Source organism: Oryzias latipes, chromosome 14 (genome assembly GCF_002234675.1).
Source record: "Oryzias latipes chromosome 14, ASM223467v1".
NCBI lineage: Eukaryota > Metazoa > Chordata > Actinopteri > Beloniformes > Adrianichthyidae > Oryzias > Oryzias latipes.
In genome coordinates this window covers 3975452-3992825 of record NC_019872.2, presented here as the reverse complement: position 1 = coordinate 3992825, position 17374 = coordinate 3975452, and the positions used below count along the sequence as shown (strand labels likewise).

Sequence of the window (17374 nt, the reverse complement as noted above, 5' to 3'; positions counted from 1 at the left end):
AGGTTTCAAGAGTTTTGTTAGCACATTTAGTATTTTAAGTTTTAATTTAATTTATTTAAATGTTTCTTTTTGCTTTACTGCTGCTGAAAATTAGCTGAATTAAAATAAAATCAATTTCTTTAACTGCATGCAATAAATTGTTACTTAAGGTCATTTAAGTATAGATTAGAATACATCATTGGTAAATACTGTGGAGTGAGGGTTTCTGGATCTTTGTGCCTCATTAAATCAATTTGTTTTTAATCACAAAGTCAAATAAAATCCAATTTTTCCTTTAATGTTAGTTTGAAAGCTTTTGTAGTTGTCAGCAAAAAGCTTAAGGTGGAAATAAATGGAAGTGCTGCCTGTCTTTGTGTTGGTAAAGAAAAAACGTAGGTAAAAAGAAACTCTTTGGAAGGTAAACTGAATATTATTCTGAAGTGATTTATGTATTTTAGTCATTTAGGAAATATCTGAGATCCAAGAATCTGTTGTGGATAATACAGACTGTAAAGGCTAAATCTTTCTCTTGGACTTGAGCTCCCAGACTCCTCTGGTGTCGTGTGTTTCTCAGTTGCATGCTAAATGGTTCAGCGAACACCTCAGGAGAACTAGAAATCAGCCAATTAACGTCATGAAATGTCATGAAACCACTGTAAAGCTGCAGCATAGAGTGTTACCATAATATTTCAGCCTCTGTTTCCCTTGTTGGAGTGTCAACAGGAAAACATGCAAAACAGGGAGGATTTTGCATCGTTTTACCCCAAATCCCCACAGATGTGGTTCATGGTGTGGTTGCACATCTGGGTTTATTTAAGATGAAGTTCATCTTGGACGGGTGCGTTGGGATCTGTTGACCTTTATCCTTGAAGAAAACCTTCATAGATGAGGGAAGACGGAGGGAAGCAGCCAATTCTGCCTGATGCAGACAGAAGTCATTCTGCTCACGGAAAATAAATAATCCAGACACATTTAGGTAATACTTGTGTCTGTTATGCCTCACAGATGAGGGGGAAGAAGGACATAATGTGGGGCAACGGTAAAGCAACAAGGCTAATCTCTGATAGTTTTATCAGTTTTAACATCCTGCAGAAATATGTATATTCTTAAAGGTCAGTGTGAGAAGCTCTGCTGCTACTTCTCACTTCCTATTTAAGTGCTCCTTTGACCGGCAAGTAAAGATGTGACACAGCTCCTTTCCAAAAGCAATAAACAAAGCATAGGTTTCCAGAGCACGGCTTAAGTGGGCTGCTTCAGAGTTTAATGGGAGAGGGTGAGCCTTGACACAGATGCAAGTGTGCAGGTTTGAGGTCAGGCAGACATAGCAGGAGGAAGTCAGAGATGCACTTAACAGCTCTCATCAAAGGCGGAGAACAGAACTTGACAGATGGGTGGAGGTAAAAAGACGGACAAAGAAACCAAATGGATGAGGGGAAGTCTACAGTGTAGTTAAGATGAAAAACTTTCCATGAGAACTTTGCAGAAAATGTTCTGAGGCAGTTAGGGAGTCCCGGTGTCAGCTTGGGTGGAATTTGCACTGCACATGGGGAAGCTCAAGTACAGGAAGAGCCCCCAGTTCAGGGCAGAATAGCCCCTCTGCCACATAAATCCATCGCTGGAACACACCTCCTTCTTTGATTTGCCTGCACGGGTCTGCTTAAAATGTGCTGAAACGCAGATCCATGTTCTCCTCTTCATCCTCTGAAGTCTTCGTCACAACCGTTGACTGTATCTGAGAACGATTCGGCGTAATCCTGGATTTTTGGATTACGGTTTTGTTTCGGTTCAGTAAATGAGCATTAAATTAATAAAACGCCCCAAAATTTAGAAAATCCCTTTGTTGAATTGCGAATAAGCAATGAAGATAAAACCTTTCAGTTGGTTCATCTTAAGCCGTGTAACGCGATAAAATAAAAAATTCACACCTACAATGCAAAGATACCAATATGCAGTAGGGGTGTAATGATTCACTTTCCCCATGATTCCGTTTTTTGATGTAACATCTGGTTTGGTTTTTGATGGGGAATTGTTGCATCCCTAGATGTCACCCATAGAAAAGGGTTTACTTACAGCAATGACCATATGAAGCCAATTCTGATGCCATTTGGAGCTGGACATCGTCAGTAAGCAGGGATTGGTCTGAATCGGTCTGAGTCAGCATTTCTATGGCAACCACTCTCGCCAATCAGTAGTGAGCTTGTTGGAAAGCCACACCCCTCCCACTTGAATGTGGGCTGGGGAGAAGCTGTCAATCAAATGTTTTTTTTTAAAGTTGGACAGCTTGAAACTGAACGGCCCCAACGTCTGTAGGTCAGTTTATAATTTAAAAAACTTGCACAACAGAAAAACCTCATTAAAAAATGTGGATTAGCAAGACCTTGTTGAAGAATGGTAGCAGAGTAGGAACGGTTATTCGGACCAACAGATCTAAGGGATTTTGACTTCTTGGAATGCAACGGGGAGGGGTCACCTGGTCCAGTTCTCATATACTGTCAATGGTCACAGTTGCTCTTATGGGTAGATACTCGTTGTCTGCAAGTAAAAAATGGGCAAACCTGTACGAGACACGCAGGTGGCCCACACAAGTCATCGAAGTCGTAGATCGCTCGGTAAGGCCATACAGCCAAAGTGCTCATGCACGTTTTTCTCTGTGGGCTTGCTGCAGGCAATTGGTTGTAGGTAACATGAGTAAGAGTATAGTGGATGAGATATAGAGTTTTTTTTAAGTACCCTTAAATCCTGTGCACTCCACACGGAACCCATTAGTCCTGTTCGTGTGACAAGTCAGGACTTTCCTTGGGGTGGCCGTGCAAGGTGTACCTGCACTCCCTTTAGGATGCTGCCGCCCCTCTCTACGACCCTCCACTGGACTCAACAACCCAAAGACTTGCAGCACCCGTACGGTTAAGGCTTTAGTTCTCAACTTTTCTTTTAAGAAATTCTACAAAAAGGTGTTTTTGTCTTCACTGAAAGTTGCCTACTTCAACAGTTTTACTGAAATTCTTTCCCATGGAAGAATAAAAATTAGGTGACAAATCAAGCTGACAGAGATGTGATAATAAGACGCTCCATAATGAGCCTGAACTGCTCGAGTCGTTTTTTTACACATTCTCTTCCAAAAATTATTTTTCCTCATTAGAGTGTTTTTAAAATGTTGTTTGCAAAAGGCAATTAGTCTGACATCGCCAAGACTCATTGAAATGTTCAGCTGTCATAGTTTCACATGTATTTGTTCTCAGCAGCAGGAAGTGTGGGCTGTTTGGGTATTTTGGTGAGTTTATTTGAGCTTTATCTGCTTAGCTTAAAAGGTTTATTCATATTTTACTCATTTATTGTCTTCATATAGGTTTCCAGGATTCTGTCAAACATAAAAATAGTTTTTACTCTTATATTCTATGACTGTGACTTTCCTCACAACATTTAGTCATCAAGCGAGAGTGACGTCTCCCAGAGAAGTGGTTTACCTCCGGCTTCAACCAGATGAAGTCAGTTCACCTGCCATTTTATTTGATGTCGTCGGGTTGAAGCCAGAGCAGGCAAGCACTGATTGGTCCGAATCAGTCAAAGTCAATATTTCCGTGGTAACCACTATGGCCAATCCAGAGTGAGTTTGTTGGAAGGCCACACCCCTACCACTAAAAGCTAGCTGCCAAAACGTGAGACCACATAGTTTTATTTAGGAATCTGATTGGTCAGTTTATAGCCCTTCAGAAAAATATAATAAACAAATATGATTATCAAGATAGAACGAGTTAAAAAAGGTAGTAGATCAGGAATAGTTATTCTGACCAATAGAATGAGTAACAGCTGATTATTTGTCTATGGAAGTCTATGGGATTATAGCTTTTTGGGACGAGCAGGTACTTCCTGTTTGGAACACCAGGGGGGAGGACTAACTTCTATCCAGGTCTTGTATCCAATCAATGACAGTAACAAACGCAGCGCACTCAAGTTTCAAGCACTTAGGTTTTGGTCATCAAGTTTCTTTTTCTGGGTTGATTTGGATAAACAGGATCAAACGTACAGGACGATTTCTGGAAGAGGGGTTTTTCAAAATAAAACTGCAGCTCAGGATTTTTGGATTATTGGAGCACATGTTTGTGTAAACGTGTGCTCCAATGAGTCCTGAAAAGGCGACTCAGAAGAAATACATCAAAAACATTGTCTTATTGTGATTGTTCATATTTAAAAAAAATTAATCTTCATAATCTTTTCTAAATTTCTAATTGGTAAAAACTGCAACATATTTTGCACTAATAGTTTGCATGATTGAATGACTGAAATATTTCACACTAGTTGGTTTAAAGGCATAGGTATGTGTGTGAACACTATCTGTTTTGTGTACATGTCGACAGGTGGACATTTTTGCAGCTAGCAGGTGTGTTTATAACATTTGAGTGTGTGTGTGGACAGGCTCCGCCCTTTTTGTACTACATTTGAACCTTACCGTAATGATAAACAACCAGTAAACTTGTTGCTCTATGCTGCTTCATGGTCTTACCCCCCTTCCCCTCCTATTATCACCCTCCTACCCCCCCCTCTCTCTAACGTCCCTCTCTCTTCTTCCCCTCTTTCCTTTTCCGTCCGGTCCAACACCAAAGATTTTCAAACATGATTGAAATTAATAAAGTTTGGCCTCAATTACAAAAGGGGTTTATTCAGACATACCTTTGGTTTGTCTGAAGATTAATAACCCCTCTTGTTAAAGTAAAACATGTCCAACACAAGAGGCCCTCAGCTCTCATCTGTCTGCCCAGCTGTTGGACAGGACAAGTTAGAAAAAATAATAATAATAAAAAAAAAACTGCAACATAAAACATCTTGTTTTTGTCAAAACTAAATTTATCATGACAAAATTAAGTGACGCCTCTGTTTTCTCAAAACGGCTGCTATGATATGGACAGAAAAGGTAGCGTTGGTCTGTATTTTTGTGGTGCTTAGACATATAATTTCATAAATTATTTATTAAGTGAGGAAAATGTCAGACTTTAAAGACACACTTTGTGCATATAGACGGTCTCTTTGTGTCGTGGAAGAGCACAGAAGGATGGGATTTGAGATTTGATCAATAGGTTGGGGAATAAACGTTCAACGTGATGCTATCGCCTGGCCCTGTGTGGAAAACCTCGTTCCTTAAAAGCGGTTTCATTTAACTGATTCTGGACCGGGTCTAGCTTTGGCAGAGAATTGGGGTAATGGCAAGCTTTTCTCATCTATTCTGTCACCCGGTTATTTGATTTTGTCCTTTCTCCTCTGTTGGCCTGAACCCCAAACTCGTACATCAAAGTGAAATTACATGTCAGAGCAAACGTAGAGCCATTAGTGTGACCGTTTGCTGTTGTTCATACAAGCAAAGGGAATTGCAGTCTGTGCAACACTTGAAAATATCTGTTTAAGGAAAAAAGAAGGTGGGATAAAATGAGACAAAAACTAGGTTCGATAAAAATATGGAGAAAAAAATCTAGCTTACATTTGGAACTTTGGCATTTTTTTGTTTAAATCTAAACACTTTCATTATTAGTCTAAATAGATAAAAACCCTGGCTGCACGGTGGCGCAGTGGTTAGCGCTCTTGCCTCACAGCAAGAAGGCCTCCAGTTCAAGTCCCGGCTGGGGGAAATGAAAAACCTACATCGATGGGGACCTTTCTGTGTGGAGTTTGCATGTTCTCCCTGTGCATGCGTGGGTTTTCTCCGGGATCTCCGGCTTCCTCCCACCGTCCAAAAACATGCTACATAGGTTAATTGGCGACTCTAAATTGTCCATAGGTGTGAGTGTGAGAGTGAATGGATGTGTGATTGAGGATATTCCACCCTGCGACAGACTGGCGACCTGTCCAGGGTGTCCCTTGCCTACGCCCGAGTGGCCGGGATAGGCTCCAGCAACCCCGTGACCCCGAAAGGGAATAAACGGTTAAGAAGATGAATGAATGAATGATAAAACCCCCCACTTATTTTAGAACAAAGTGTGGCTTTGCAACATGCTTTAAAATATTGCTGTAAGTTCACTAAATCTGAAAAATAACAAGTAATATATCTTATGTTGACCCTTTTTTCAGCAAATGTCTGTAAACTTTTAGGAACGGCAACTACTCTGACGAGAAGAGAGAACAATAATTAGAAGTTGGTGTAATTATCATTATGTAATAATTGTCACCAACAATTTGGTCAAATAGTTTCACCATATGATCGGGGCTGGGTTTAAAACAAATCAATTTAAGGATTAAAAGAAAAAAAGTAATTGTATTCTATGTTTTTGGGGGAAAAAATGTAAAAAGCTTTAATTTTCCTAATGTTGAGTTGAAATCACTCAATATCTGAAAAGGTTTTTTCATTTACCACAGAAACCAGTTCATTGCATTTGTCTCCTCACACACTCCATAAATTAGCTGGAGGTGTTAGTGATGCTTTCCTGCTTGATAATTCGATACATTTTAGCTTGATTACAGGGATGATTGTCAGATCATGATCACAGGATCAGCGCAGCAAAAGTTAGGTATGTCTTAACAAGTGTTTTTAGAATAAAACAAAGAGTCAAAAGCATTTCATAGTCATAAACTAAAAATGCATTTGTTCTATTGCAAATGATGATATTGCAATGTTTTCGCAGCTGGAATCACAAAGACTTCCACTGTGAGATGCAATCACTGCAATTTACTCAAAAGTCAGAAAAACCAAAGATTATGGTTGTTCCTGCTGCAGTATTGACTTATTCTAAAAGTTTTAAAACACTAAGATTTAAACAAAAATATACATTTTTTCCAGCTGAATATCTGATTTGATTTCATGCAAAAAAAAAATTGAATTTGTTTACAATTTACTAAATTTCTCTCTGGGGATCAATAAAGTCTTATCTTATCTTATCTGTAGTTGGATATGTATGGTGGAAGCTTTTATTTTGTTTATTATATTATTTTTTATTTCTTATTTGAAGGTAAAAATGTGGTAAAAAAAAGGCATAAATTCCCACACTTGCTTTTTTTTACTTTTGATGGAGGAGTTTTTCTGTTTGGTTCTGGGTTGAATCCGTTCCACTCTATTATAAAGCTAGACGTCCTTCCATCTTTAAAAGGAAGGATCGGTAGAGTTAACTGACAGGATAAAGTATCTGTCGATTCGAATAAGAACCCCTGTTGTCTGTGAAGAAACCAAACAAGCGTTTCATTGTGTCCAAAGCGCTGATGTCTGATTGAGATAAAGTTGGTTTATGCTGGCAGGAGGCCCGCTGGAGGTTCTGACAGATCGGTGTCATCAGCTCGTTATTTCATTAACACTGGTGAACTTGGTGAACATCATCTCACTAGTCGTTTTTCTTTTCTGTCTCCTCTGCCCCCTCACCCCCAAACAGATGGAGAGCGAAAAGAAGAGGAGGAAATACTCCACGAGCAGCAACGACTCCGACACCACTGACAGTAAGTTGATGGGAGGGAAAATGGGGGGGCAGGAGTTTGTGGCTGAAATGTTTGGAAAAAATTACGTTCAGGATGTGATTTGAGTCAACTCCTGCAAAAGAATTCCTCATAATAACCTGCAGGGGAGAACGGCCGGCATGGCTGTCACTGAGTTCTTCTGCTCACTAGGAGTTCTCAGGCATTGGAGAGCAAAAATGGGTTTTAAGGCTAAACTCATGTTTTTTATTTTTTTAGAGAAAGTTTATTATCACTTAAAACTGCTCTCTGATCGTCTACTTTCAAAGCATTCCCAGTGGTTTTCTAATTACGATTGCTCCGTCCGTTTTTAGCCAAAATCCCAAAACCTGTGTCATTTTCTAGGACATAGTTTCTGCAGAGCGGCAGTAGTTCCTTAGAAATTTGTCTCTGATTTGTGGGCAGGACCGTTTGCGCAGGGCAACCCCACCCCCCCTTCCCATTCCTCTCACTAAGAGCTCAGAGCAGGGAGCTCAGTCTTACAAACTACTTTTTTAATCTATCTGCTCCTGTTTCCCAACAATTTGAACAAAGAAATACTCAGAAATGCAATTTTAAGAGGAATTTACTTTTCCTCTGTCATGAGAAAAATGCCACAAACACTAAAAACACGATTTTCAACCGAGTTGGTCTTCAAGGTTTGAAGAGATGCGCAGATAGCTTAGCTCCTTGCTTGGTCACAAATGCATCACATTTTTCATATTAGCTGTAGCCTACAGACTATAGATAAAAATGTCCTCTAGTGACTGCTGACAGTAACTACTGTAAGAATGCAGCAGAACGTTTAACAAGCCACCCACAAATGTAAATGCATTTGAAGAAAAAGCCTGGAATTACTGATAAATGGTGACATAATTTTGACAAACTATAGATTTGAGTCATTCAAAGCTCTTTGGAGGTCAGAATACCTGATATTTAATAAGAAGAGAGACATTGCAGAAGTTTCATCTCCAGTTTCAACGCCATACACAAGCCAATGGCAGGCGTTTTGAGATCTGATGGTGACTTCACAGCTTTGTCTCCAACCTGCTGCATGGTTTTATTAACCCAAGTGGAAATGAACAAACTCCGCTCTCCCCGAGACGGTGCTTTTAGAATAAATTTGAAAGACTTTTCAATAAAAAAAAGCACTTTTTAATGTATTTATTCAGCTTGCTCTTCAGTAGATTTAGATGTTTGTTTGTAAAAGCAGATGTTTTGTTTTTCTTCTCAGCACTATTTCACTGGAAAGTGCTTTTTTTTTCCGTGTTAAAAAATCTGTTTGACTGCAGCATACTAGAGGATTTCTATGCACCCACAGACTGTTTCATTTCTTTGGGTATTATAGAGACACTGACAGCTAGTGTTTGGTATTTGACAGGCTGTGTGGAGGTTAAACTCTGATCTTAACTGAGTTAAAGCTACTGAAAAAGACACAGGGGTTGGGAGTTGTTCTTTTTCAGCACAGTTGAAGTCGATGGTTGTTGTTTGCAAAGAAGCTCCTGTCTCTTTTTAGGATCTTTTTAATATATTTTTTTAGCTTAATTGACTTTGATATTATTGTCTTCTTCTGTGTACTGTACTGCTGACCTTCCCCACTCTGGTCTTTTTCTTAGGCTTGCGTTTCTTTTTGTGTGTCATTGCGTCTCTTTATCATCACAAATGACGCAGGTTGGGTTATTAGATGAGTCATATAACCAGAGATTTATTATCTACAAATATACCCACGTGAACCTACACAAAAGCCGTGCTGACGGCCGACATTCGAGTGGTGCTTTGAGGTCATCGTGGAGTAAGAGCTTAAAGCTTAAAGAGGGAGCTTTTTCTTGGAAAACCAAATGTCACATTTACTGTGGGGTTTTGTAATGTTACATTCACACCGGGCATTTTATTAGCTCATGGTGTTCACACTGAACAAGCAGGGAGGGGCTTCTTCTTGTGTTTTGCTACGTTAAACCAGCACATGTCTGCCACCTACAGTTGGTAGAGGCTTGGTGGGAAATGTCAAAGCGAGGCAAATCTTGCTCCAGGTTTTGTCGTTCACAGCTCTCTCCCGGTATAGAAGTCTGTGCAAGCAGTTATTAGTTTCTCCTCCGTGATCAATTTTCAAACGGTTGGCGCTTCTGTGAATTAAAGGAGGTGCCATCCATGCATCACTAGTAAATCCAGGTCCCTGATTGATCCAAGATCAAGCTGGTTTAACGTTCAAGGTGTGTTCAATGACCTGGCGTTTTGTGCGTAGAGCACGAAAGTGGTCGTAAAAACGTCAGCGTGGGTTTTTAACCCGGAAGCCCAAAACGCACGTTAACGTTGGAAATGGTCGCTTGTACACGCGTTGCTGAGGGCGGTGCGAACGTAGCTTCAGATCTTCCTGTACTTGTTGAACATAATGGTTATACTTGTCTCGGCTGGACATAGCCAGCCTTTGAACTATTTGTTAAAAATACATTTGTGGGTTTATTATTGATGACAAACTAAACTGGAAAGCATGTGATAGATGTCTGCAAATTGTCCAGAAGCCTGTTAAATAGAGCTAAACTGGTTCTGGACCACAAATCTCTCCACTCTTTACTTTGTGCATTTAACATATTTTTCTTATTGCATACAAGTTTGGGGGAATATTTATAAATCAGGCTTACTTTCACTTGTAGTACTTCAGAAAAGAGCTATACGAATTATTCACAAAGTAAGTTACCTTAATCACACAACTTATTTTTCCATTCAAAAGAACTCAGACTTTTTGATTTGGTAGAATACTTGAGTACAGCTCCAGTAATGTTCAAAGCAGAAAAAAAAATCATTTCCAAAAATATTCTAAAATTATTCATTTAAAGAGAGGAAACATTTAATTTCCAATAGAACGTTACATTTATAATGCACAAGCAAAAAATGAAGTTAAGTATCCATGTATGTAGCAAGGAGGTAGAACAGAACCAGTTTACACTTAAAACAATGTCAAAACATAAAGAAGTTTAAAAAAAATAAATATAGACATGTCATTATTGATAGATACATGCACTAGGGATGCAATCATCCACCTCCCCCATGACTCGTTCAAAACCTGCATTTTTAGATCACAAAAATCAAGGTTGTTTTGGTCCAATAGGATTTTTTAAATCACAACACAACAACAAAATATTTAAAATTCAGAAACATTCTTTTTTTTAATTAGCTAAATTAGTTACATATTACTTGTTACATATTATATTACTAGTTACATATTATTAGTAACATAAAATAGTATTAATAAATAAATATTAATTTCATATTAATAAATTAAGCAAACAACACATGTTTGACACTTTAAACATAATTGTATGCAAATGTTTGCTGTAAGGATGCAACAATTAGGGCGGCCGTGGTGCAGCGGTAGGGCGGTCGACCCATGATCGTAAGATTGCAGGTTCGATGCACGCCCATGAGTCGAAGTGTCCTTGGGCAAGACACTGAACCCCACCTTGCCTCTGGTGGTGGGCAGGCACCTGTGTTTGGCGGCGGGGCCACCACCAGTGTGTGAATGTGTGTGTGACTGGGTGAATGGGTCTGTGACTGTAAAGCGCCTTGTCCTTGTAGGAAGAAAGGCGCTATATAAGTATACGCCATTTACCATTGACTTTCACTGAGACTTGGTGTAGTGGGTTTAGACATGGTTTGGTTTGAAACCCAGAATTCTTGCATCCTCTAAAATGTATGTAAACATAAATAAAGAGGGGAGATATGTATGAATATTAATTTGAATTGTTTGAGGATGTATTTGAGAGTGTTGAGACTTAAGATTTAAATAGATGAATAATGTTTCTACAAGTGTAGTTATATGTGTGTATCTGAAACTGAACGTGAACTGATTAGAGAAGAAACAGAACTATACTAGATAGATGGTGTACTGGGGGTAGTATTAAATACCTCTAAGGCACATGTGTCAAACTCAAGGCCCGGGGGCCAAATGTGGCCCTCCATGTAATTTTATGTGGCCCGCAAGAGCATAAAAGTTTTTAATTTCTAAACATAAAAATAAAAAAATGGTGTGTAGTTATTCATATCTAGGGGGAATCAGACTTAAAATATTGGATTGGGCAACTGTACATTGGGACACTGTCCATATAACCTGACCTGGTGGAATCAAATGTAAAAGGATTTATGCTAAAGTAACAAGCAAACATATGTGTTTTTATGCAACTGCAGGTGTCTCTTTAAAAAGTTATAATAAATAAATGAGTTATTCAGCATTAAGGAATAGTTACATTCATTTTTCATTGCATTTAGTTACATTTTTAAGTTATATCTGGCCCTTTGAGGACAGCCACCATGCTCATGTGGCCCTCAGTGAAAATGAGTTTGACCCCCCTGCTCTAAGGTATGGGGCAGAGAATTTATAAAACTCTTACTTCTTCTCACCTTTTTGGATATTTGTTGTATTTTTGTGTATTTTGTCCCATTTTTACTCTAAAAGTATATGTCCAAATGAAAATACTATCATCCTACTTGCAAAGTTTGTCTGTTACATCTGATCTATGTGAATATCACTTTTCTTCACCCCTGTTAGCTGGCTTTGAAAGATTCCCATATTTTTTGCAAGAATGGCTTCTTGATGTGGAAAATAAAACGAGTTGAGAAAAAGATTATTTCTTTGTTTTGTTTTATGGTTCAGGCTGTTTAGGATCAACACACTAAAAAAGGGGAGTCCATTTAGAAGTTAGAAAGTGTTTTCTGTTGTCTTTCAACACCTACATGAGAATTAAACCCCTTTTTCCTGCCGGGGGCATTTTTCTCTGCAGTTACTGTGAGATCTGCTTTTACTGAGCTTCATGGAGAAATCAATAGATGATATTACATTAGGAGAGCCAGGATTTCTGCTTCTATTTGTCTCAAATGTCCGCGTCAGCTTTAAAAGTTGGTCAGAGTAAAATATGCCGTATGGAGACCAGGACTGGGTTTAAAAAATTGATTTGAATCAATCTTTATTTACAAGATGCACTATCGATTGTGTTACCGGCCAAAGCCTAGGAGAATGTGGGCTGCAACAAAAGATCTTAAAGAGGCTCCGGGTCAAAGAAAGAAGAGGATTTAAGGTGTGGAACGCAAAAACAGACGTCAAAACTGATTTTACCCACAATACAAGTAACAACAAAAAAGTAAAGTATAACCAAAAATCTAAAAACAGGAGCTTTTGCAACACAAAATTAGGTTCCCTCAACTGCAATCAAAACTACAAAAAGACAGCTCAAAGAAATGTATAGATCGATTTTCCTCTAAAGAAATTTCTTTCAGTAAATAATTCTGATTTTATCGTCAGATTGAACTGTTTTATAAAAATAAGTTCGGTCTTTTTTCAATTTAAATAACTATGTTATATAACCAAACAAAACTGATTTTGAAATTGAAAAGGGCAAAATTAATTGATTCCAAAGCCAGAAGGTCGATCAAATTCTGAATAAATCCAATTTATGAAGAAAATGTAAAAATATTGAAATAACTGGAAATGCGCTGGTTCAGACTAGAGCTGCAAAACCTGAGGTCCTTTCAGTGTCATTGCACATTTTCACCTCCTAATTTAATAACAACTCAGCATAATTTGTTTCCTGATCGATGTATTTTTAAAATTATCATCCAAAAACATGTCAAATTCACTTTAAAAAACAATTTTTACACGACTACTAGATGTAAATGGATCCGTTTTCATTCATAAAAATGTGAATTCCTGCAAACATTTGGCTTTAAAGATCTTTAAACCCAGTTTTTTTCCAAACACACCCTGGGTTTACCTGATCTCTGACCCCTTGAAGTGGTGCGTGGTCACAGGTTTCATGTTTTATACAGCGGCTTTAACGGGCTGCGTTCAAGGCCGCGTCGTCTGCTTTCTAATCAGCTTTTAGCCGCTAGCCTCTCCTGACCGCTGCAGCGCGCGCTCCAGCTGCATCTGTTCACTGGAAGCTATCGGGTTTCTAATTGAAGGATGCCCATGATAATTTTGGCTGCCGCCGCCGCTGCGCGGAGCTTTTAATTAACACCGCACCATGTTGGTAACCCCTGACTTTGCTACGGCCTGTTTGGTTATCTGGCCGCAGTGACGCAGCAGTGCAGCTGTAACCCGCTTAAACCCGCTTTTGGCTTACAGTCACCAATGCCAAACATGTTACACATAAAGCAGAAAAAGCTGCAGCAAACATAAATGTCAGGAGTTTATGATTAAAACATACTGTTGCAACACTGGGAGCAGCAAATCTCTTCAGCACACAAGAACCCAACTTTGAACTGTCGCAGAAACCCCACAGCTAACTACCCCATGAAATGAACGAGTGTCAATCCAGCCGCCGATCCTCCAGAGCACTGGTTGTAAACAAGGGAGCATGCCGCTTGGCGTTGCTGCCTCCTTATATTTTTTCACTGAGCCGTATGTTTCTGGCCGGTCGCTCTGAGATATGGTGGCTGCGTCCAAATAAATGAGGCAACTGGGAGCCTCATCTGCCATTCTGGACCATAAAGCAAATGCAGCTCTGCTGTTCATGTGTGAAATCTCTGTGTGGCGCTCAAAGAATGGACAGCTTCAGGAAAAAAAAAAATGCATTCTGCTTCGCTGTAGCACCATCACTGATTTACTTCAAGGCACATAAGTACTTTAAGCAAACCCTCAAATAACAGGCTGAAGGTAATTCAGTCATAGATGTTTGTAGTTTAGACCCAAACCGGTTCAATGACATGAAACTCTGAAGGACAATGTTTACTCCTGCCATTATTAAAGTCATTCATTTCTGTCTGGGATCCAGAAAAATCATTCAAACTTGCCAGTTAAAAATGGAATAAAACTTCATTTGGAAGTTTATTTGGTTCTTAAACATTTGTTATTACTTTTAAGCAATAATCAACATTAAGTGAAATTACTTTAGCTTGACGCTTCATGCTTTTCGAAGCCCATCTACAAAAAACAGAAACTTAAGATGACAAAAATGCTGCAAACATAAAATCTTAATATTTAACCAAATACATGGATACTCACATTTATACACACGTATATTTACACATACACAAATAAATATGTACATGTTTACTAATATATAATAACATATTACTAGTAATGACCAACTATATGACATATTAACATAACCTAAACTTTTTGTTTTACAGCATTAAGTAATGGAATATCTTCAAACTTTTCCAAAGTTTTGTTCCAAAAACACGAGAAGTTTTACCTCTATTCTTACTCTGAATACATAACTACCATTACTCAAATCCTAATATTATTTTACTCTCAGGGGCAAATTACTTTTACAGACACAGAACACATTTTCCAATATTCTTACACAGTACAAATATTTTTGTACATAGTACATTTGCAAATTTACACAAAGCAACTTTATTTATGTCTGTAATAGCACTTTTTAAAAGGTTATTTATTGGATCAATGTGTTTTGTATATACTTCCCCAAATGTCAATACAATATTGAATGTAAGGTGGAATTTCTGTCAATCATAGAATATGTGAGTTTTTCTGTGGATTATACCTATAGCTTTGTTTTTATACATTTAATATGGGGTTTTCCAACTAAGGTGATGATCAATAATGACTCCAAGGAACTATGTTGTAAAAACGCGTTTGATTATTCATTATTTGTCATTTAATGATTATATAAATTGACAGGCTCTTTGACATGTTGTCAGAACTGAGATCATGTGAGGTATGTCAGCAATTCTGAAGATTAAAAAAAGAAAAAAAAAAGGCGTGAAAGTTCAAATGTATGAAGTAAAAGGGCACATTTTAATGCAAAGGCTCTAAACAACTAATGTTTTACATGTAAGGACGGTGAGCTGTAAGGGTCCATGGAATGTGTCTGGACGTCACTGTGAGTAATCAGGAGATGTCCCCTTAGTGCCCTACCCGCCAATTTTAACTGCACCCCCCTTAGTACATACACCCCTCCCCCCTCAATATATACATCCCAACATAAACACACACACATGCACACACACACTCTCTCAAACACACATACACGCACACACATTTTGCAAGGAAGGTGGGACCTAGGACCATCTGTCCCCTGCCTCTTCCCTGGTGGGGGGTACAGGCCCCTTTGCAACGGCGGCCGTGTCCCCGGGGTGCCGGCTTCCTGGGCCCGGCGGTGCTTTCTCCGCGCGGTGGGGGGGTTCACATTACATCTGAGCCGGGGGTGTTCGTGTCCCTGGGGGGTGGGTTCTGGTCCTTGCTCCTGAGTGCTGGGCCCCGCCAAATTTCCAACTGTGGCCGACCCTGGTCGGGCCATATTTACAACACCCCTTGTGGGCCCTCTTTTTTCCCCGGGGTTCCCCCCTCCTGGGCGGGGGCGGCGGGCCCCCTGCCTCGCTCTTCCCTGGACCAACCGTGGGCCGGGCGGATGGCTGCCTGGAGTGCGGAGCGGGTCTCCCTTGGGGGGTCCTGGCTCGTACCTGGGGTTAGGGCGGGGGGATGCCCGGAACTCCTGGGTGGTGGTGGGGTGCTCGTCTGGGGCTGTGGGCGTCCTTCTCCGGTGGGGCCCTGCGTTGGGTTCTCCCGGCGCGGCGGGGGGGCTGCTCTCCTGGTCGGGCTGGGGCGGCGCTCTCTTTCCCTCCGTGCCTCCCTGCTCTCTGGCTCTGAGGGCCTTGCGGCGGCCCTGCTGGCCCTGGCCTGGGTGGCGGGCTTGGTCGCCCGGGCGGCGGTTGTTCCCTGTCGGTTCCCGTGTGGCGTTGGGGGGATTCCGGCTGCCGCTGCTGGTGCGGTGGAGGTCTTGGGGTGGGGATGGCTGGGCACTCTCCCTCCTTCTTTTCACGTTCCACCATCCATTTTAGAAGAACATAAACACTCACCTGGGCACAGGTGTTAGCTCACCTTTGCACTAACAGTTTGCATGACTGAATGACTGAAATATTTCACATTAGTTGGATTTAAGGCATAAGTATGCGTGTGAACACTATCTGTTTTGTGTACATGTCGACAAGTGGACATTTTTGCAACTAACAGGTGTGTTTATAACATTTGAGTGTGTGTGTGGACAGGCTCCGCCCTTTATGTACTACATTTGAACCTTACCGTAATGATTAACAACCAGTAAACTTGTTGCTTTATGCTGCTTCATGGTCTTACCCCCCTCCCCCTCCTATTATCACCGTCCTATCCCCCCCTCTCTAACATCCCTCTCTCTTCTTCCCCTCTTTCCTTTTCCGTCCGGTCCAACACCAAAGATTTTCAGACATGTTTGAAATTAATAAAGTTTGGCCTCAATTACAAAAGGGGTTTATTCAGACATACCTTTGGTTTGTCTGAAGATGAATAACCCCTCTTGTTAAAGTAAAATATGTCCAACACAAGAGGCCCTCAGCTCTCATCTGACTGCCCAGTTGTTGGACAGGACAAGTTAAAAAATTAAAAAAAAAAAAAAAAAAAAAAAAAGAATGTGTCAGCAAATGTGAGGTTTTCCTTTCACAAGTACAGGTTTCTGAATTTACAGATTTTAATGATAGCTTTCCTTTTTTTCAATGATGCACACTAAGAAGAAGCTTTCAATTACACGTTTCCTGTGTTTAGAAAAAGTTCCAATCTTAAATTTCTGCTCACGGGAAAAAAAAGGAAAAGAGTAAAGAAGAAAGGAAATGTATTTAGTTTGAATTTTAGTTGTTTATTTTAAGTAAAGATTATAAAAACATCCATATAAATGATCAGGCCTTTCCATTGATCCGTACCAACGTTCTGTTTTTCCTTTAACACTTCAAAGGAAACGCTTCAAATCAGAATATGAAATAGAGAAGACACTCTTTTTTTCATTGATTAACTGTTGGATTTTTCAAATGTATTTTTTATTCCGTAGGTCCAGTGACGTCGTGGTCCAGGTTGTCCAAGAATGCAGTCACCAGCAGCACATGGGTCCACCACCAGCCCAAGAAACCATCAGAGGTAAGTTCCTGCAGCAGCTGATGTCTCCACTCATTGATCTGGACTGCTTCAAAAAATGTTAAATTGTTCTGATTGAATAGATATCCTCTAAAA

General features: G+C 39.9%; 1 protein-coding gene across 2 annotated transcripts in view; it reads left to right on the top strand.

The window, feature by feature from the left end:
* jade2 (jade family PHD finger 2) overlaps positions 1-17374 on the top strand; it is a 214962-nt gene that overhangs the window by 19786 nt on the left and 177802 nt on the right. For both annotated transcript variants that reach the window (XM_023962510.1, XM_023962509.1), the window contains exons 2-3: positions 7326-7389; positions 17196-17281. In XM_023962510.1, the coding sequence (XP_023818278.1) occupies positions 7326-7389; positions 17196-17281 (150 nt within the window). The remainder of the gene's footprint in view (positions 1-7325; positions 7390-17195; positions 17282-17374) is intronic.